General features: G+C 42.0%; 2 protein-coding genes across 4 annotated transcripts in view; one reads left to right on the top strand and one right to left on the bottom strand.

Annotated features, from left to right (window-relative positions):
• usp6nl (USP6 N-terminal like) overlaps positions 1-5,969 on the top strand; it is a 55,189-nt gene extending 49,220 nt beyond the window's left edge. For all 3 annotated transcript variants that reach the window (XM_022250299.2, XM_087134090.1, XM_087134091.1), the window contains one exon: positions 130-5,969. In XM_022250299.2, coding sequence (XP_022105991.2) covers positions 130-1,167 — 1,038 coding nt within the window. In that variant the 3' untranslated portion in view covers positions 1,168-5,969. The remainder of the gene's footprint in view (positions 1-129) is intronic.
• Positions 5,896-21,141, bottom strand: part of LOC147799661 (phospholipase D1-like) — a 27,873-nt gene continuing 12,627 nt past the window's right edge. Inside the window, exons 10-20 of the mRNA XM_087134089.1 lie at positions 19,593-19,793; positions 19,157-19,276; positions 16,605-16,863; positions 15,718-15,836; positions 14,642-14,752; positions 13,499-13,609; positions 12,752-12,837; positions 11,479-11,645; positions 10,698-10,983; positions 9,210-9,330; positions 5,896-8,315 (exon numbers count right to left, since the gene is read on the bottom strand). Coding sequence (XP_086990215.1) covers positions 8,091-8,315; positions 9,210-9,330; positions 10,698-10,983; positions 11,479-11,645; positions 12,752-12,837; positions 13,499-13,609; positions 14,642-14,752; positions 15,718-15,836; positions 16,605-16,863; positions 19,157-19,276; positions 19,593-19,793 — 1,806 coding nt within the window. The 3' untranslated portion in view covers positions 5,896-8,090. The remainder of the gene's footprint in view (positions 8,316-9,209; positions 9,331-10,697; positions 10,984-11,478; positions 11,646-12,751; positions 12,838-13,498; positions 13,610-14,641; positions 14,753-15,717; positions 15,837-16,604; positions 16,864-19,156; positions 19,277-19,592; positions 19,794-21,141) is intronic.

Here is a 21,141-nt window from a genome sequence, read left to right as displayed (position 1 = left end):
TGGTGCATTGCCAGGTCATTAACATCAGCTTTGTTCTTTCACACCCTTTCCTCCCCCCCTTCCTTCGGTTGGACTCATAAACCTTGGCCCGACCCCCCCTCCACCCAACATGCTTCTCCCACATCACAGGTGACCTCCTCATCTGGCACGCCACCCCAAACACCAACCGCCTCGCCCAGCACAACCCTGTCCGTATCCAACTCCACCTCCCGCCAGACCTCGCCAGAGAAGCGCACTGCCCGGTCAGAAGACAACTATTACAGCAGCGTCACGTCCTTTGAGAGCCAGTTCTCCAGCCAGGTGGCGGGTGCACTGACGATGGCCGACCCCATGCATGAGGCCCGCTCACCCCCGCCATGTTCAGACCGCTTTGCCCAGACTGACGAGGAGGAGGGCCACACGCCCACGCAGAAGGACTTCCTGGAGCACGAGGCCCGACTGCGTGCCCGGGAGGGCAATGGGAGAGTGGACAAGCGATCACTGCAGCCCAGCCTTAGCTCGCCTCCAGGGGAGCGCCCGCAGAGTCTGCCGCCCTCTAGCCCCGCCATGTCAGACCCCATGGAACGCCGGCTGTCACTTTACGACAACATTGACGTGTACTACAATGACACCTATGAGGTGGACATGGAGGAGTCGTTAGAACGCTTGAACACTCCAACCGACCAAGAGCCATTCACGTTGGGTGAACACGAAACATTACTCTACACGCCTGTGGCAGGCAATTCCCCAGCCCGAGGTGCTGTGACCGCCCTTGCCCGTGTAGGAGCTACGTCAGTTCAAGGGGCAGGTAGCTCCCCTACCCACATGGCCAGCAGCTCTCCCACTCGCTCCACCGGTAGAGCCGGTTCCCCGTACAGAGACACTAACGTCCCCAAACTGTCCCCCATTAAATACACCCCATACGCCGGTCCCTCCTATGCGCCCCCCTCCACCTCCACCCATCCCCCGCCCCCACCACCACGAACCCTGCCCATGAGTGAGCTGCAGCACTTTGATGGAGAGGGGTCCCCTTACCGAGTCCGGCGTGCGACTCCTGACAGAGAAGCCTTTGGTGGCAGTGTGTTCACCACACAGTCTACAGTTGACGGCCCAGCAGTCCGACCAAAAAATCTTCACAGCCCCGTCAATGGAGTGCCATATTTTAAGACACAAACAACCTATATATAACACAGTAAGTAATGGTCAGAAATTATCCATTTTGTATTTTATCCACTTAGGGGAAGTTAGTAACCCCTATTAGAACATGGTGCACGTACTTTGACGAGAGTAGTGTTGTATAAAGTAACAGTGGTGTTTGTCAGTTGAAAAGTGGAAAAACAATGTTTTGTTCAAATTATGGAATCATGCATTGAGACATCAGCTGTGTAAGCTTTTACCAGAAGATAAGATTTTATGATTCATTCCCAAAACTGAATAATAGAAAACTTCAAAGTTAATTTGAAGACAGCACGGAAGTTATTACACCTGAGATGCCATCAACATACAAGCTTAAATCCTTGTTTAAAAAAAAAACCATGCTTTTAGGTATTCAAACCGCTACATGTAAATATAGCATCCTTGGTTTGAATGCACCAAATCATTTCTCAAGAGTTATCTCTATAACCCAGCACAGTTTTGCTTTCTGAGCATATTCAAAACACGGTAGTTAAAGGCATTCTGTGGGGCAGACTTGACACTAGGCAGTATCCACCTGGCAGACATCTTGAGCAGACCTCAGTATCTCTGTGCAGGATTTGCTTGGGTCCAAAACATTCACGGGGGTGTTGTTGAAGGCTCATCTGCCGTGTAGGGAAATGTTTTTGCTTCATTGATGATGTGGAATACTGATAAATTTTTTTGTGGTCACTTGCTCTTTTGGTGCCCATAAATTGAATGCAGATTAGCAAAGCAAATGATTTACCCGTGCGGAAATCTAGCATTGCTATTTGGAGAAAATCTGGTGTTTAAATTGACCACAGACGGAATGTAGGGTTTTTCAAATAAAGATAGGGTAGAGAGATTAGTTTGACTTGGGTTTATTTTGTGCGTGTGTGTGCATATGTGAGTGCTAACGTCAGGCAAGGCGGCTGAAATTCGCATGAGTACATGTATGCTTTTTCCCCTTTTTTCACTTTGGACTTGTGTGAGAGTGGTCAGCGTTTATATAACCAAAATGTCAGCCATTTGGCAAGCTAATGAACGGTAATCAGTCACTCCCAAACTGTATAATTTTCCATTGGAGAAATCTATGGAATAATTGGACAATAATAACTGATTTTTTGCACTAATTTGTTCAGTCCACATATTCCATATGTTTCTATGCATAATACCAAAGTAACATTGTGGTTTGCTCTATCTAAATGAATACGGTTGTTTCCAGCTACATGGTGAGAATACATACATGTGCACGTTTGCTGGCTCTCTCATTTTTTGTCACATTTGTGCAGTATTTACAAGTATTTACAAAAAAAGGCAGCTCTCTCAGTAGGAATCAAAATCAGTAGCCCTTGTAGGTTTGAAGTTGTGATCATGTAAAATTTTACTGGCAGTTTGTGCAAGCAAATCAGGATGACGCACTTGCGCATTAATATGCAAAGCAAAGAGAGTGTCTTTATTCCTCACTTTGTAAGAACCAGCAGCATACACGTATGACGCGTACATTTTGCAGGCTTGTCTTTGTCTGTGTACTTTGTCTCATTTCAGCTAATACCTGAATAAAAAATAACAAAAAAACGAAACAAAAAAAACCTGTTTAAGTTTCCTTCAAAGTCACTGAAAAAACCTCCAGCTGTTGTTTTGAACGGGCACTAGATGAATGTAGGAAAACACAGCCATTACATCTATGCACTGTCCTCGTAGACTTTGCTTTGACTTATTAAAAAATCCTTTTTCTATTACACTTTTTAGTAAATTTCTTAAGAAAGGAGGCACAGTTTTTCTTGTCTGTAAAACTGATGATGTTTTTTATATTTGTACAAAGACAAGATGTTCAGAATTAAGATAGGACATTTAATTTAACTTGTTTTGATAATCATTTTCGAGACATACATGTATTAGTAGGGTCAATTTGTACATACAAATAGGGTTGATCAGCAGTTGTCAGGACAAAAATGTTGAAAATTTATTACATGGAACAAGTGTGTAGTTTTTAAGAATACCCAGAACTCTTTTGACCTGTGTAACGAGGGTTTTATCTGGAAGAAAAGGAGTTTTGTCAGGTTTGTGTTTCAGTGAAGCTGTTGTTTGTATGAAGTGAGTGCTGACAGGAATGGATCATCATATTGTCACACTTTTTGTACCTGTATATGCAGCTTAATCTTCTCTGTAAATTGTAGAAAATCAGGAAGTTGGAAGCAAAATGTTGGGGGTCTTTTAGCAAGTATGATTTGAATGTTGTTTTGTACATGTGCACAATGTGTCTAGTATATTTGTATTCACAGGGAGACTGGGAGAGTTGGGCAGGTTGAACAAGCTTTCTTTTGGCCACCAACACAGGTGTTTGATTTTTGAAAAATCATTTAGATGGGGCATCTTCCCCCTGGAAGGGAAGCATGCTACAAATGTATTATCAAAATTACTAAGTGTCAGTACAGTGCCAACTAGAAGTGTTATGGGTTTTTCCCTTGGTCCTGAGGGTGTCAAGGATTTTGCCTTTCCCTTCATTTTTATCCAACACTACTGTTGACCTACATGTAGTTCTAATTTCTTGGACCAGTCTAGTGTACAGATATTTACTGTGTACTGTCCATATACCTGGAGTACAGAGATTGTTTTTCCCTGACAGCCCAGGTTTAAATACCCGGGTACCAGCTAAAAATGTGATTTTCCGAGGCAGTCAGTACTCGGACTAGATTGTACATGTCTCTGTTGGCTTTCACATCACTAACAAGCTGCAACGAAGAAATTTGCTGTGCCGTTTTATGTGCCCAGTAAAATCTAGCAGAAGACCACTTGCAAGCAATACAAAACAAGTAACACATTGATTGGTAACCCACCACTACTATGAAGGCACCATGACCTCAGCTCATGTACAGAATCTTCTCAAAACGGTTTATTTTGTCCCGTTTTGTTCATACCTGCTGTATATATGTAAATAAATGCTGCTTTATGTGATAATGTGTGTAGCATCATAAAGAGTGACGGATGGGGATCTTGATGTGTGGATTCCTGTCCTCTGTGGTGAGTGGATTGAGTTTCTCTTTCTGTAGAAGGCCAGCAGACCAATGTATGGACGCTCTTTGTCCTTTACCAAGTTGAAACGGTCAATGCTGAATTTATTTGGATGCCTGTATGCGTAAATTATGAAATTCATTTGTAAATTGTACATTACCTTTATTTGCAGAGTCATTTGTTATGTATATGCAGAAAGAGTACAGTTGTTGCCATTCATTCGTAGTATTTATAAAAGAGAAAAATATTACTGATAAAAATGGAATGTTTAGTAAATTACATTTGAAGTGCAAAATCAAAGCTGTAGTCAGGAAACACAAAGGTGTCTTACCTTAAAAAAAAACTGCTCACAGTAGACTGGACTTAAAAGCTTGCCCTTTTTTTCTTCCTCCAGGTTAAGGGTATTGTGTACAGAAAATCACAACGTATTTTGTAATTGAAGAGTCAGTGACTGTCAGGTTATTTATTACGAATTCTGCAAGACAGGCATCCACTTGCAGAATGTTAGTGAACAAGTTTGTTCTTTTTCCACACCTAATTTATTCGGGAGTTGTCTATTCCTCGAGAAGATCATATTTTGTCGTGAGAAAAAGATAGACTGTTTACTTGCAGATATTCATGAAGATCAGTATGGAATAGTTACCACAACATTGGGTTTACCAGTATGTACTGCTAGAGAAAAACTTCAAGGGGTAAAATGTAATTTGTTTCTCGGTGACTTGTGACCAATTTGTAACTATCCTCTCAATAATGTTTTAGTAATTTTACTTGTATTTTTGTTAGCTATGTATCTCAATAACGCAATCATGCTACACAGCTACAGTAGTGTGTCAGGAATGTTAGAGCAAGGTTCTGTATACAGGAAATGTAGTTCTCGTTTGTTTCAGTTCTTTTTAGCCTCACCTTTTCACCTTGCAACCCTAGTGACACTAATCACTTCACCCAGCCAACCCGAACATCCCATCCTAAATCCTCACATCCTTTTAATCTCATACCCTGTCTGCACCTATTTCCACCCATCTTGCCCCGCATTTCTACCCCAGAAGCTAGCTAGAGCGCATCCTTCCGCCCTTGGTGCCCCTTCACCAACCCTTCCTTCCCTGCCCAACTTGCCCTTAACTCTTGCATCATGGCACTTCTCCATTAGCCCCAAAGATCGCACTGCAGTATCCTACTGTGCATTTACTTTAGGTCACTGGCAATTATGCCTAATGCCATGCCTTACCACATTGTACATGTACTGGCATGCTGCATCCTCTGAGCAGCTGTTTCTAATTTTGCTTTTTACATGTACCATCACACAGGCACATTCATCGCCTTGTTGCAGTTTGCAAGGTACATCTTGCAAATGAAATCTTTAAATACTGTATTTTTACCTTGATCTTTTCGGTGTCATGAGTGATCCTTGTGATGCGTAAGCAGGATGTCTAAAATACTCTTTTTAGACAGCCCCGTTCTGACATGGGTAAAAATAACACGTTTCAGTTCGTTACTGTTTACACAAGAAAATGTTTGGGTATGGAGAATAACGCTTTAATAGTTTTGTTTCTCAGCAGTTTTTGTCGTGACTCTTGTTGCCGAAGTCTTGGATAGTCACTTTTCTAATCTTTGTAGTTGACTTAGGCTGTCTTTTTACCTACAAATTACATTTAAAAAGTGTACAGGTTTGTTTTTGTACAGAAACTTTGTGTGAGAACTTAAAGGGAGAGATACAACTCAATCAGTGTCAAAGTGGTCAGTGATAACTTCTGTCTCAGTAGAAAATCTTTTATAATTGCTTTAAGATCCATTCAAATAATAAAATGTAAAATGTGAAGTTACAGTGGCAACCTTGCCAAGTTTTCTGGAGAAATTTGGTCCAAAAAATGATAAAACTGTAAAAGTATACATAACGTGCACATGCTGTGAAACAAGGAAGTACTTCTTAACATTATTTGCTAAAAATTAGACATTTTTTCAATTTTGTTAGCAGACAAATGCATCAGCGAGAAATCTTCACTAAAACTGTTAAAAGGTTACTGGTATAAACGTCAATGTAACCCTGTTGAGGTAAAAAAGACCTGACGAACTTGAGTTAAGCGGTAGTACCGTTACATGGTGGGTTGAGTTGGTGGTGTTTTCATATGGAATTGCAGCATCATCATGCCATTATTGCGGTGACCCTACACTTGCTTCAACCTCAAAGTGCATGGTGCATTTTGACACCCTGTTCGGTCAGAGTGGCATTCAATGCAATAATGGCCTCTTCACCAGGTATAGAAGTGTTTTGTAAGAAGCTTCATTTATGTACATGTACTTTGCTTACCTGTCAACTTTCAGAAGTAATTTCAACTGAGTATTGCTGGCTGACATTGTCTCGTACAATTGGGCCAATGCCAAAATTAGATTGACAGCACCTTGAGAATTGTTCCAAGCAACCAAACATCCTACAGTACATACATATCAACAATTCAATCGAAATTTAAACAAGCTAATTGATCCAATATACAGTTTCTGCATTGAAGTCAAAACATTATCATACAAATTTGTGATTGCATTACAATAAAAAATATACCATGTAGCATGCATTTTCAAAAGTAAAATGTACAATGCGTTTACGGTATCTTCTACTGGAAGTTCCTGTTATTGTGCAAATAGTAAATTCCAGGGGAAAAAAAGTACTGTAACGTCCATCTGTGAAGAACATTTCATCTGTTGCATTGAGTTGTAACAAATGCCCTTCGACCCAGCACAAGGCGATCTTCATAAACCCAACATCTAGAAATGGTAGGGTGTTGAAACATGCAGAACTTTTAAATACATTCACTTTTGGTCACAGGTGATTATTTGTTCAATGCAAAATCTGACCGAGTTGTTCAAACATTTTGATAACCTGTCCCAAATTGAAGTGAGCTGCCCTGCCAAACAACATTAAAATGTCTGCATAATGTGAAACATCTTCCATTCTTACTTTTCAACTCCACAATTTTACACAAAGTTTGCTTTTTGAAAGCCAAACGTTTAAGGCACTGAATGATACAAAATTTTGTTGCAAAATTCAAACCAATAAACTTAATAATGCAACAATTAGGCATTTTCAAGTATATGTACAACACCCCATGCAGATCTTTTGAACAGCTAAACTACCAAGAAAAAATTTGAAATGTCAATGCAATGTTCTGAACAGCAGCAATTACATGCTAATAACACTGAAAATTGTCTTGAAATTTCAACCTTTTTCAATGTGAAGATTTTTAACACGATCTCACGTAGTATTACTTCCTCATGGACAATTTTCCTTGTGTTCTTTGTCAATGTATGCAGCAACAGAATCTTGGCACATCATAATTTGACTTACTGACTTCTAATTGTGACATCCCAAAACCAGGCTGAAGAAGGTAACTTCATAACCCTAAAATAGTGGAACTTCCACTGTTCAGATTTTCACACAAACTTAGGTTAAGCGTAACAGCACCACAGGAAGGTCCTTGACATGTTCACTTGCCAACTGTAAGTACACTTGAAGTTAATAGGTGTATCATGCTTCGTACATTACTTTGAGCACATGCAGAAAGATATAACAAATGGTGCAACTGCATAAAATGCTAGCAAAATTGACCGTTTGAGAGTATTCTAGTCATTGATCAACAAGAGATGACTCTGTATTTGATAAATTATGGTGCTGGTACCAGTCACGAATTAGTGGGGGGGGTTATATCCCCGCATAAAGTAAAACATCAGTGAGAAATAGGCTGATGAAACAGACTTGTGTAGAATGGTGTATCCAGGTAAAATGGGGACAATTTCCTGAAATGATTAAATGTTTTTAACCGTTAAAAAAAGTCTGTAATCCTTCCAAAGGAAGACTGCGGTACCATTTCTAAAGTTCTGCCACATTCAGTTAGTTAAAAAAGGGGGGAGGGAAGGTACAACTTTCCGTCCCATGCTGGATACGCCATGACTTACGTCCAGAGTTTGGTAGGGGCTATCCCCTCCTGGGAGGTCAGCTTGGGCTGCAGGTTCTCATCCTTCAGAAAGTCCAGTGGAATCCAGGTGATGTAGCCGTGGATGTCCTTCAGCAGCCTTAATGCAGCCTTGGGGTCTGTCTTGCAGAGTGGGGTGACCTTCTTGAACTCCTGGAGGACGGCACTGGACGTCACCGAATTGGAAGGCAAACACCGGAATACCTGTAACAAAATACCAATAAAATTCAATTAGTATGTCCACATTGGTAAATCTCAATGCTGTTTTTACACACCATCTGCTTACTTATGAACAGTGAAGTGTCATGGATCAAAGATTGACTGTGTATCATGAACTTGGATTAACCAAACGGTTCTTTGGACCTAACATGGGGGCCTGGGTGCAAATTTCCACTCTGTCTCCATTTTCATTTTGTTTCTGTTTAAAATGCAGTTCCAAGTCAAGGCCCCTCAGCTCCATGTAACTCAAACAGAACGTGCTCAGTATCCTCAAAAATATTCAAACTGATCCCAAATAGCTGAACAGCACCTACTCATGTTCTGCACCACATTCGTCTCTTTTGGACTCGGTAACTGGGCACAGGTGAGCTTGGGCACTGGAAACGTTTTTTAATGTTTCAGGATGGAAAATGTAAATATTGTTTCAAACAGAAATGTTCTAAACTGCTTGCTGAACTCTAGACGAAGACAAAAGATAGAGACACAAGCCAGCACATAGAAATGTCCACATTGTTTTAATTCCAGAAAGCGCCCTCAATCGGATCTTGATCCTCAGTAGTCCCTTAGGAAGCAAGGTTGGATCCAAAACCAAATTTCCGCAGATCTAATGTTTTTGGCAGGGGTGAGGGGAGGAGAGATAAAAATCGAAGTTTGGAAGGAAACAAAATTAAATTGTTCCAAACAATTGCCTTTTCATTAGTAAAAAAAAAAGAGACAGTTTGTTCCTTTGGGAAGGGGGGTTAGGAGCCAACAGCACCAACACGGCTAATTACTTGGCTAAGGCTGAGGAAAACACACAAGTCTATAGGAAATAGCCACAGCCAGTTGCTAGCTTCCACAGGCATACACGTAGTAACTTAGACATGGTTCATTCCTCACCAGCTCAAAGATGACTGTGTTATCACTGGCCAGTTTCATGACCACGCCCTTGTAGAAGGAATCCGACACGGGGTCAGTCATATCTATTTCTCCATGTCCTTGCAAAACCCCCAGATGCTCTCTGGAAAGACAAATACAATGACGGCATTGTGATCAACCCTCCCCCCCCAAAAAAAAATGCTTGAACACGAAATTGGTGATGTGATTGATGTCCACGATCCTCTCGTCACCAGGTCCCTAATTTTGCCACCTATTGTCAAGTCTCACTGGTTTTCACAGTAAGTGGCGAAATAAGGGACCTGGCGACTATAGCATCCTGGATGTTAGATGTTTAAGTTGAATGTTTCGTATATCACTCTGAGAGATGTTACCACAGGTGAAAAGACAAGTTGCCACAATGAGGAAGTTGACCAACACAGCATCCATGACCCATTCATTACCCCCAAAAGGGGAAATGGGGATAGTTGCATTAGGTTTAGCGGGGCGTAACAGTAAGGGGGGGTTCCCATTTTTTTCCAACTGAATTAATAGCTCTAATACAACTTCCATAAACTTTCACTCTTTGTGGCTCAAGGGACAAGCAATAATGTGCCCCCCACAACCAAACTCCCTTCCCCGATATTAACCATCAAATTTCTAAACAGTCTGCTCTCTCAACTTGACTGTAATAGGAAAGCTTTGTGGCACAATGCAAGCAAAAGAAACTTCTATTCAGCTGCTTGAGTGTTCAAGATGGACTAAAAAGTGGATGCGCGTCCTATGCTGATTTCAGCAGCAGTCTGTTCTCGATACATTCACTTATTACACTGCTCCCTTGTACACAAGGTACCAGTACAAGATTTATATGCACATTCGCTTATCCGCTTTCTGGCCCTCGGCCAATACTATTTGCTTTCCTTCTGAACTCTAAACCAGGCAATGACTTTTTCTTAGATGCGCTTTGTCTGCAACTTTCCACTCTTCTTCAAGGTACGAAAGCCACTTCCTTTTGGGTCGTGTGAATTTAAAAAATGCATGACCCAAAATATTTCAAAGTCTTTCAGATCATTGAGGGTGCTGTTGCTGTGATGTCATTTGAGGCAGACACTGTCTTGCCTAATTGTTTTCCTGTTCAAACTATGAACCCAAAATTCACTTTTTGATTTTTTTTTCTGAAAAAAGGATGCTTATTGACTTGTTGCCATGTGCTTACACACAAAAATGAATCACCATAGATTAGGAAATTTGAGGGCAGAAATGTGTCAGAAAGTTTCGTGCACAGATCATTTAATATTGGGGATATTTCCCCGTGATAACATCACAGATTTGCTCATGAATACAGAAATCCGTAAGCACAAAAACCAAAAAGGTGCCCATAATCAACTTTTTTCAAACAGCAAGTCAAATTTTAAACTCAGGTTAACAGGAACACTTAGATGCTTTTTTCATGGGAGGTTGAGAAAACAATTGCACTGCATAGAAAGTTAAACCTGGCTGGACCTGACTCACTTGAACAGCCACTCCCGCAAACCAAAGGCCAGTTTGCCGGCCATGTACTCCTCCCCATTCATCCGGCTGGGGATCATCTCTGTGTCCTCCACCAGCACAGCCAGCTCGCTGTCACGCTTGCCCAGAAGGCTGCGGTCGTTGATGTTGGCCGAGCCACAGATGAAGGCCCTGTCATCCACGATCATCAGCTTGGAGTGGATGTAGACCAGCTCCGTCACCAGCTCGCCATTGAGCGTGTCGTGGGTACGCAGGCCATAGAAGGTGATGTACTCCCGCACATCGCTGACTGGAAAAGGAACAGTGGTTAAAAAAAAAAACGCAGGTAAGTTTATTATTCCAAGTCAAAGGAAACTCACAGGAAAATAATTTGTCTGAACTGAAGCCTTGCTTAACTGTCATAAGAAAAGAAGAACTGATTTCTATCATTCACCCACACTGCAGCCCTTTCTAGGAGTGCTGTTGAGGCCCACTGTCTTCAAAACACTTTTTGCATTATTGATCACGGTAGTCGACTACCAATAATTGCTTGTGTGCCCCTTCCTAATTAGACAGAAGTTGCATTTCACCAGCACCCTCAGAATGATGACATTAATTGCAAACTGTTTTGTGAATAGACTTTGGAAGCCAAGAGATGAGCCAAGACTCCTTAAAAATTGATGGGAGTGAAAACCTCGTACACAAATCACACTGCGGACAGTTTAAACCAACATCTGAGACAAGAACATGACAGCATGCCAGAAAATGGAAGTGTGCTGTCATTGAGCAAAGATCAATCACCTACCTCCAGCTTTCATCAACCGTCCAATCAGTGACTTGCTCCCTCGGCAGATGGACTGGTACTCCCAATGCAGGATGGCGTGAATGGCACCTCCACCTGCCTCCCCGACGTCACCTTGAAACGCGGGCAGGAGGGGCAGAAACACGTACACACGGAATGTCTCGCGCTCCCTGTGTGCAAAATGTACGACAGAAATATCTCCATTCCAACGATGGCATAACTTCCCTTAGGTAACCTCTTGCCATATTTTACTGTGCCAGTTGCTTCATGTAAATCTGTAACTTGCATAACAAATTATGCACATCATACTTGGGGTAGCGTGAGTGTCTTAGAACAAATCAGAAATGGACGATTTTACTAACTTATCATGCACATTGTGTTGCTCATCACTACCAAAATACATGAGAAATGTACAACATTGGTTTTGAGAGGCGTTGAAAAACTGGTTTGGCTGAGAGAGAACACTGAGATTTCCTTCCCGATTCCAAAAAACAGGAAACAAAAACTTTTCCAAAATGGCAGGTCGGAGCTAATCTGGAATGACCACATTTCCTCGATTGGTAAGATCACTTCACGGAATACAGGTGTCTTATCCAATCTATCCTTCCCCATCCACTCTATTCAGTCTTTACTCTACCCTAATCCTTCCTTACTTCAACTATTGTAACATTGGGCACGCTCAAGCTACAATCAGATCCACCCACTAATAACCATTCTGTCATCTTTCTGTTTCTTGTCTGTTTGTTAGTCCTGTGATTTTTTGTCTGTCTGTTTTCAAGGCTTTTAAAAAAGCCCTTGGCTTTCGATTACGCCTCGGTAGTGCAAATGTCATCTTAGTTACTACTGTTTGTACTATTTTCTTTATCCTTCATTAATTGTCAACACATATACAACTTGAATGCCTTATATAGGCACTATCGGAATTGAACTGAATTGAATAGGAAAAATCTGCCGACTATTTAATAATATGACTGCCCTCGTCCAAGATGTGTAATACTGATACCAACTTGATGTGAGGCTTTCGCATGGTCAAAAGTTACTACCGCACCGTTGTGTGAGCTTTAGTGCATACCACACATGCAGCTGCTGGTTCAATGGGGCCTGCTGCTGGACAAAGCCCTCCATTCAGGGCATACCACAGCCCAGCAGTCCCGGTCAAAATAATTCCGCCGTGAAGGGGTTAAAAGGAACCTGTGCAATTATTACTAACATAAAAGACTGTCATATGTTGTACACAGTTTTAACTTTGAGACTTCCGTGATTTCTTTGAACTCACTCGTAAGCCCGGAGAATCCGCTGGTAGAGAGCTTGAGCAATGCCATTAGTCACCTCACTATCAGGAAGGGTGATAAAGAATTGGTTCTAGAACCACAGGAGAAAAAAAAAGAAATCATCAATTAAAATGGGTCGCCATCCATCAACTCCTGCCTTGTAGCTCATTCACTGTTCACTGCTTCCTTGTTTTGTGAATACTGGGATACTTTGGTGGCTAAAATCATATATCTGTAAGTTCAGGGTTCAAATCAACAACTTGTAATATGCTGTGTCCTCAGGCAAGACACTTTACCCTCCCTACTTGCCTCTCCTTATAAACCCAGCTGTGCCTACACTGGCTGTTGAGTGGTCTATCCTGCTGAACAGGTAGTAACTGTCAAGTGCCTTGGATCACTGATACAATGGGAATGCTGTATACTGTACCCATTACAATTATTGTTATCATCGTACATTTGTTGTACATGTACACCTTAAGATCAGGCCTCTTGGGTGGAGGTGGGGGGGGCTCCCTTAGTGAGCAGCGGGCCTCGCCATTGACACAAATCATAGGCATCCAAATCATCTATTGCTCTTGAGATATAAGCCCTAACTGGTACAGTTCCCCCCCCCACGCCCAAAGCTGGTGACTGGGTTGATGCTCCAAGCACTTTGGGTCTACACTTGGGGTATGCCGAGGTGAAAACCAACCACTCGTGGAGAAACGTGTACACAGTGAACGACAAAAAGCCCAATATTTGGTCTGACTTACCTCAATGTAGATGTAATGCTTGGCTTCCCCAATCAGCTTGATGTACGCCTTCTGTATCGAGTCCTCAGTGTGCTTCACACCCACGGACCACTTACTGGCAGAACGCAGCAACTGTAAGATTGGAAAAGCAGAGTTACAATGCATTCTCTTTACAACAATTTCACCAACAAGATACGAGGACTTTTTTGCTAATTCCAGGGTTTACAAAACTTCAGAATTCAGCCTGAATCTGAATTTTTTACTCTTATTTGAAAGAACATACATGTACATGTAATAAAATGACTTGCATGAACAATTGGTGATGCTAAAGTGGGATTAGTATAACTTCAAGATCAGAGACTCAAATACATACTTTAGCTGTATTATAAACAGTATACTTATCTAAGAACAGGGTCCCTGCACCTGGAGGACAATTGAATTCCATGACTTTTCCATGACCAAATTATGAGAATCCATGACCAAAAAACACAATTTCTTGGATTATTCGGAATTTTAAAGTTGCGAATGAAATCATGCATTTAAAGCACTTCTTTCTGATAGAAATCACACAGAGTGTTTGAAAATTTGAAAACTTTGGCATGACTTTAGTCATTTTACAAAATTCCAAGACTTTTCCAGGCCCGGAAAATAAGAGCAAATTTCCGTGACTTTTCCTGACTTTTTTCCAGGCTGCGGAAGCCCTGCAAAAAGATCTTTTCACAGTTGTTCACAGGCTACTCTTATTTTCACTTTAGACTTAGAGATTAAAACTAAAACATGCTGCAAACTGTGGTGACCTGAAATGTACAGAGCTTAAAAATCTGGCTGAAGGGACTGTTTTGATCATAGCACAATCTTTCCCAGAGGCAAATTTAAGCAGGACCAGTAAACAAGTGGGACTTTCAGCACAGAGTTTGAAAGCTGTTCATGGGAAAAGTGCATATATCAAGAAAAAGCGAAAACTAGATCGCAATGGCAAGCTTGTCACAGGGCAGGAACTTCATTGAAAGGGCAAGACAATTTCTCATTTGCACTGGTATGAGAAAATCAATTTGTCTCTGGGGACATTTCGATGGGCATTGAGGCAAAGACCAGGAACATCAAGGCAATTGCCTCCGTGAAGGTCCTGTCCTGCAATCATGCAGTGAGTAGGTTGAGGGGTACCTGGCAATTGCAGGGTACCGAGTTGGTCTTGTGTTCCTCCTTCACCTCGATGGAAGATGTGGACTTAGGAAGCAACAGTGGATAGTGGTTCAGTCTCTCAGCTTTCTCTTTCTGGAAGTGACGAGGTAATAGAATAAATGCATGAATAGAGGATGTGACCAAAAGCAAGAAAAATGCAGAAACAAATCACATATAAAGACACAATAATGAAAACTGTTTGGCATGTTTGAACATATAGATTGGATAGCCCCCTCCCCAAGTTATATCCCAAAGACTTCCCCCTCCTCCTTAAAGTTTAAACTAACACTACCATGCAGTGCAAGCTATCTTGTAATCAGACAGAAAGGCGGTATCTCAAGTGGGCTTGAGGGTAGACTGCATCTGTTGTCCCATGCATGTCTGCATGTCCTCACAAATTTGCAACTGGCAGAGACCTCGACACAGCCTGAGACGCCAGATCTGGACATGACTGTACTGTACTAATCCTTGCTATGATTGATGCAGCAAGATTGTATACGTTGAATGAGCCTGATTGCAGAGCACAGGCAATATGAAGAACCCACCTCACATTACGTACTGCACGTGGGGTGGGGAAGGCTGGGCATCATAAATGTCAAAGCTCGTATTGATTATTTTGCATGTGGCCCATTCTACCTGCCCTTTGACTGTAGCTGACCTAGCCTTTCAGTACACATGTGCATGAAGAGTACACTGGCTTTGTATGCACATGTATATTATCAATTTAATATGCAAATAAAGTTGACTCCCACCCAGAGTTATACAGCAAATGTGCACTAGCAATTTCCAGACTCTACACGTACATGTATATCCCAACAACATATTCAGGCTGTGCTTGAGATTAAGCTCTTTGGCTGTGACTAACCCATTAGAATTTGTCAAAACAGTAGAAAAACCCTCAAAATTCCTATTTCTAAATATCCAATGCCCTCTGATCAACACTTTTCCATACACAAAATGTTTCGTTAAAAAGGACAAGCTGTTCTGGGCAGATGGACAGGGTGGTGGGTACCAACCAGGCAGTGGAACCCATCAGAGGATACACTGTATAAATATACCTTAGTGAAGTTCCAGCGCTGGATGAAGTGCCTGGCCACATCGGCAGCTACTCTGCCGTACAAGCAGGTGCCTATGTCATGCCATGGCATGCGGGGGGTTTTCATTCGGTCAACGGAATCTGGGTGCAGGAGAGAGAAGAGCTAAGAAGTGCAGAGGACATGGATTATGTAGGGAAAGAAAACTAACAGATAGGAACAAGGCACAGCCTATTTTGTAAGCAAGTTCATCTTGCAAACTTTCTTTGCTTGAGTCAAATCTTCCAAACTTACATTTATGGCCACATTATATAGTTAGAGAAACAAATAAAAACTCAAACTATGCTTGCAATTTGATTAAAAAGGGAAATCCTTGAAAAAAAAAATCATGAATGGTGTTTTAACAAACACAAATGGCCCACCAAATCCATGACAAACCCATGGCTTTAACTAGCCTTCTCGTTCTCCATCTCTTTTCCCTCTCCTTGTTCAAGCTGTGGTGAGATTCTCTAGTTGCCCCTTGATAGAATTCTACAGAACACCAAGACCGACCCACACAGTTGCTATGGAAGATCCGTCTCAAGTTACGGTGGGGAAAACATTTCAATGACCCTTAATTTTTAAGGGTCTGTAAAGACTATTACGATGACCCTTAATCGACAAGCTTTTGAATCTCTTTCGAAAATTCAAGGGCTTTTGAAGGACACAATGTCCAACCCACACATCCAAGTTTGAAGTTAATATTCATGTCCTTCTAAAAGGTACAGTGGGAAAACTAATTACTTGCACACGCACAAACACATGTAGGACAAGGCAGAAAATGGCATGCCCCCTGTGCCTTTGCAAGCAGGGCAAGGATAATGATGCCAACAGGTACCAGTACGAGACACTATTCCCCCCCCCCAACCCACCTTGTAGGGACTCCTCGGGTGCCAGTACATCCTTGGCAATGAAGTTGCAGTAGTCCTTGCCGATCCACAGCTTGGGCGTGCCCGACAGGCCCAGCTTGTCCAGATTCTCGTCCACGCTGGTTTGCATCTCCTCCTGACGCAGCCGGCGGATGGGGTTCATGAGGTAGGCCGTGGCGCTCTTCAGCCGGGGCCTCCGGAAGTAGCCCCCCTCGTCCTCCGGCTCAGGGCTGGTTGGAGTGCGGGGGGAGGGAGGGGGCCGCTGATAGGGAAAGAAGTGACCGAGCAAAGGTAAGGTTATGGTGGACAATGAGAGGAGAGGGTATCAAAGCTTGAAATGCTCAGAACGTTTCCTACAGAACAAGTAACAGTTCATGTGGCCTCGGTGCAGGAGGGTAGACACTTTTTTGCCTTGGAATGACAGGCTATGAGGCTAAAACAAGGCACAAGTTCAAATGATTACATGTATGTTTTTAGCAAAAGAGGGTTGCATAGTGCTGTCAGCATCTCCTGTGAGTGAAACTACAAAGGCGAAATGCACATTTTGTCAATTCAATTAGGTCTAGTAATCAGAGGAGAAAGTGACACAAACTCAATATTGATTGCTTTGTGTTTACTAGACGACATGTACATGTATATCTCTGGATCACCAAAAGCAAGCAAGATGAGTGTCCTCCTTAAAAGCATATTAGCTATAAATACGGTTTAAAATGTTTAAAATGAGCAATATTTGCTTGCGTCATTTTCTGTTTTGGAACCACTGTGTATGCAATTGTTTGTGCACACATTGCACTGAGCATGTATAATCTGAGTATACACAATCCCTTAAGGACGTCATGCCATTCACATACCGGGGGGGGTAAGCACCGACCGCACAGTGGCAATGGTATTCAAATGTCGGCCCATCCTCTCTCTGTTACCACAGAGGGGGATGGGAGCTTGTGTGCAGAGCCTACAAGAACAGTGTATTTCCACCAGAATGGTCTGGGAGTACAAAAGTTCAAGGAGCAATTGCAAGATGCAATTTTTAACTGGGAACCTTTGGAATAATGCAAGTACATGTACCAGAGGGGTACAACCCTCACTTTGATGCAAGACACACCCTATCTGAGTGCGCCTTTTGAAATAATCACACAAAGTGGTGATAATGAAAAATCAGCAATTTTTCAAAGCCACACACTAGGTATGGTTCCCTTAACCCTAACCATGCTGAACCGAACAAGGTTATGCAGGATTTCAATGGTCCCTAGGGGGTTAGGGTTAATGACCACCATCATTTCCATCAAAAAGAATACCTGTCAGTTAGGACACTGAAATAGATGTTGAAGTTGATTTTCATTGAAAACAGCAATCACTCTCTGGTTTCAACCCAGTTATAACCTCCAGGCTGATGCATATGGAGAGCAGGTCATGAAAAAAAAGCGCCCACGACACATGGCAAATATTTAAACACCGTCAAGGAAAACACTGTGAAGGTGGCAGTAATTTACTAGCCCCCCTTTACTGTGTCTGTGACATGCAAAGCCCAGATATGCAGCGTGCTGGATGAAAAGGAAGGGGCAAGTGTGGAAGAATATTCTCAAAAATGAAATGCAAAAAGGAACACTGTCTCCACCAGAAAAATGTGTACATCACAGCCAAAGTAGAACCCTAATTTATAGTGCCAAGGGTAAAGCCTTTCACCAAACTGGTTGAGAAATGTCAACTGAATGGCTATTTCAAAGCAGAATGTTTTCGTAATAAAAGTCTCAATGTCAATTCACCTCCTTAACTTACCAAGCCACTGACCAAGATTCCATATTAAGATTTCTAAGGACTGTGGTGTGAGTGAATGAATCAGTGAATTTTAAAAAGGTGATGCATCTGTTCTGGGCAAATGAAAATTGCAAAGGTTTTGCATGTACACACGTTTGCCATACATGTAGGTAGGTGGAAGATGCTCAGGTGCCCCCAGGCCAAACAGTGCACATTTACAGGTACATGGTATAACTCACGTCCTGGTATATGTAATGTACATGTACATGTATGTCAGGATGTTGAACTGTCTGTATGGGTTGGTCCAAATGTGAAATCAAGGTCTATTTCAGAATGTGACAGCATGACCCCAGCTATGCACAAGTCTTAAGAGGGAGTGGCACTTTCAAATTCTGACTTTCAATATGATAAACTACATGCCCTAACTCTACATTATAGGCTCTGTATGATGACACCGCAAATGAACGACACATAAATGAAAAGTCTCTAAAATGCAGGCTTTGTGAGGCGATACACGCCTGTCTTTGGAATGACTATTTGCTCATACGTGTACATGCAAGCAACCAATAAACACTGACCCAATCTGTGTTGAATTTGCATAAATTTTATAAAACTGCCTGAACAACATTCTCTTCAATAAACAGCAAACCATGATGCTTTAAGTGGGAGAGAACAGCATGGAATTACTGCATGGCTTGGATGAACTGTCATTCAAATGAAATTTAAACTGGAAGAGATGTCATTTCAAATGAAATTTCAATACGAGGTCAAGGTTCTTCAACCTTTGACCTCTGACCTACTCCATCAATGTCATCATCGGAGTCATCACCAACGTAATCCACTTCATTACTTTTGATATGAACCTTAGGCCCAGGGGTGGGGTCTGGATCTATGTTTGGCGGTTTCATAAACAAGTCCATCTGAAAATGAAATCATGTTGAATTTCACTGTTAAATGAAGCTCACTCGATGACCCACAAACCCAGAATTATCTTTTCAGAAAAAAAATCAAAAAGCACTTACACTGTATGTGAAATTCTTTAAAACTAAACATTACAGTCCTTTACGAATTTTTCTTAGCAGAATTAAAAAGGGGTTAAAGTTCACTAAAGCACATGTCAAAGCTACTCTCAACGAGTTTTGAGCAGACTTTCATCCAAGGAACTATTACTTGATTATCACAGATTTATCTGTATCTAACACTCCACAGTTTTACAGCAGGACAGGGGCCACTCACCTGCTGCCTTGGCAGCGATGCATTTTTATTGGCAACCAGCGCCGAGCCTGTGTCAGCCAGCCGGTGCTTGAAGTCGTCCCAGCGGCCGTAGCAGATGTCCAAGCCACCCACGAAGGCCACCTTCTGGTCCACCACCACCAGCTTCTCGTGGTGGGCCCATAGGATGACCTGGCCAGGGTTGTGGTCTGGATGCCTCATCACCTGGCCATTGGGAGGGGAAAGAAAATGTAGAAACTTGAAGGGGCTTTCCAAATCTCAGCTTTGTCTCTATTTCCAGCTTTACCTGATTTTGACTCCAAGCTTTTTTGATATCAGGGATGAAGCCTGAAAAGGGGACAATGCTGAGATTTGCCAAATTCCCAAAGGCCGAGTAGAGTGCCTTGGCATTCAACAGACTGCTCTCATTTTGCCTACAACTTGTATGGGCAGCCAAAATTTGTAAAAATATCACCTTTGGGTTGGTTTTTGATTTTACCTCAAATTCATTCACAAATGGACATCTGTGCCATTAATTTTCAATAGGGTTGTATTTTCATTTAGTATGTATATTACTATCTGGAGTTCTGATAGCTGCGTGGGATTTTCAACACTTTGTGAATAACTGTTTAGCTTTCTGTACCGACATTCTGTCAAAGTTTTAGCAGCTACTTGTAGGGAAAAAACCCTGACTGTGACGTCAAAAGAACAAACCCTACATGTATGTGACTGAAAATGGAGGGTACATGTACCTATTTCCAGTTTTTTGCTACCTGAAGCATTCTTCACAAATTCTAAAATGTTTCTAGCCACAAGTTACACCGCTTTGCAGATCAGCTCCAACACAAAAGAGAAGTCTGTTTGCAGTTAAAAGATATCTGTCCCTGACGTTTAGTTCAATTTGATTTCATACCTTTATAGTGCTGTGTACACGTGTAGTTTGGTGGAATAGCATGACAGTTAAACTTCACATCTGGCTTCAGGTTTGTTTTTGTTTCTTCATTGTGGTAAAGCTCTTAACCACTTGCTGCCAAGGGGATATTTCTTGAGCAAGACAAGATGCCGGGTCCTTTTCAAGATTTTCCATTTTCAAAAATCTTCAAAATTCATCATTTCATTAAATGGCCGTATATGACCAACATGAAGGACTCTTTGGGCACTACTCTAAAGCTGACGGGTAATCTTCATTGACTCCTGAATAATTCAGCCAGGCCTGCAGAGCCTTAGAAAAAGAGCCCAGATTGTGCGGTGTTATGTAAGATTCTTTTGTTCCTGAAACCGGCACAGTGCACTGCTGACCTCTTTTCAATAGGGCCACATTAGCGTTCAGCGGTGCTCTGTGACTCATCGCTGCGGTGGTGGAGAGCTTTTGTCCCCGGTGGTAATCCGCTCGCTCTAAATGCCTCAAACCGTGGTATACTGTTTCAAAACAAGGCTGGATTATCTGCACTATTGAGAGCGAACAAATGTCGGTAATGCCAAGCAGTTCAGTCTTTTGTTATAAGGCCCAACTCTTTTGTCCCAGTTCCAGGCTCCCCGGCTCTGCATATAAAGCCTATGTACTTGAAAGCGG

The sequence above is a fragment of the Acanthaster planci genome, linkage group LG03 (assembly GCF_054643075.1).
Source record: "Acanthaster planci isolate LZ-2023a linkage group LG03, COTS_SCS, whole genome shotgun sequence".
In the NCBI taxonomy this organism is placed as follows: Eukaryota; Metazoa; Echinodermata; class Asteroidea; order Valvatida; family Acanthasteridae; genus Acanthaster; species Acanthaster planci.
The sequence above is the reverse complement of the archived record's forward strand: the minus strand, read 5'-3'. Positions and strand labels throughout refer to the sequence as shown.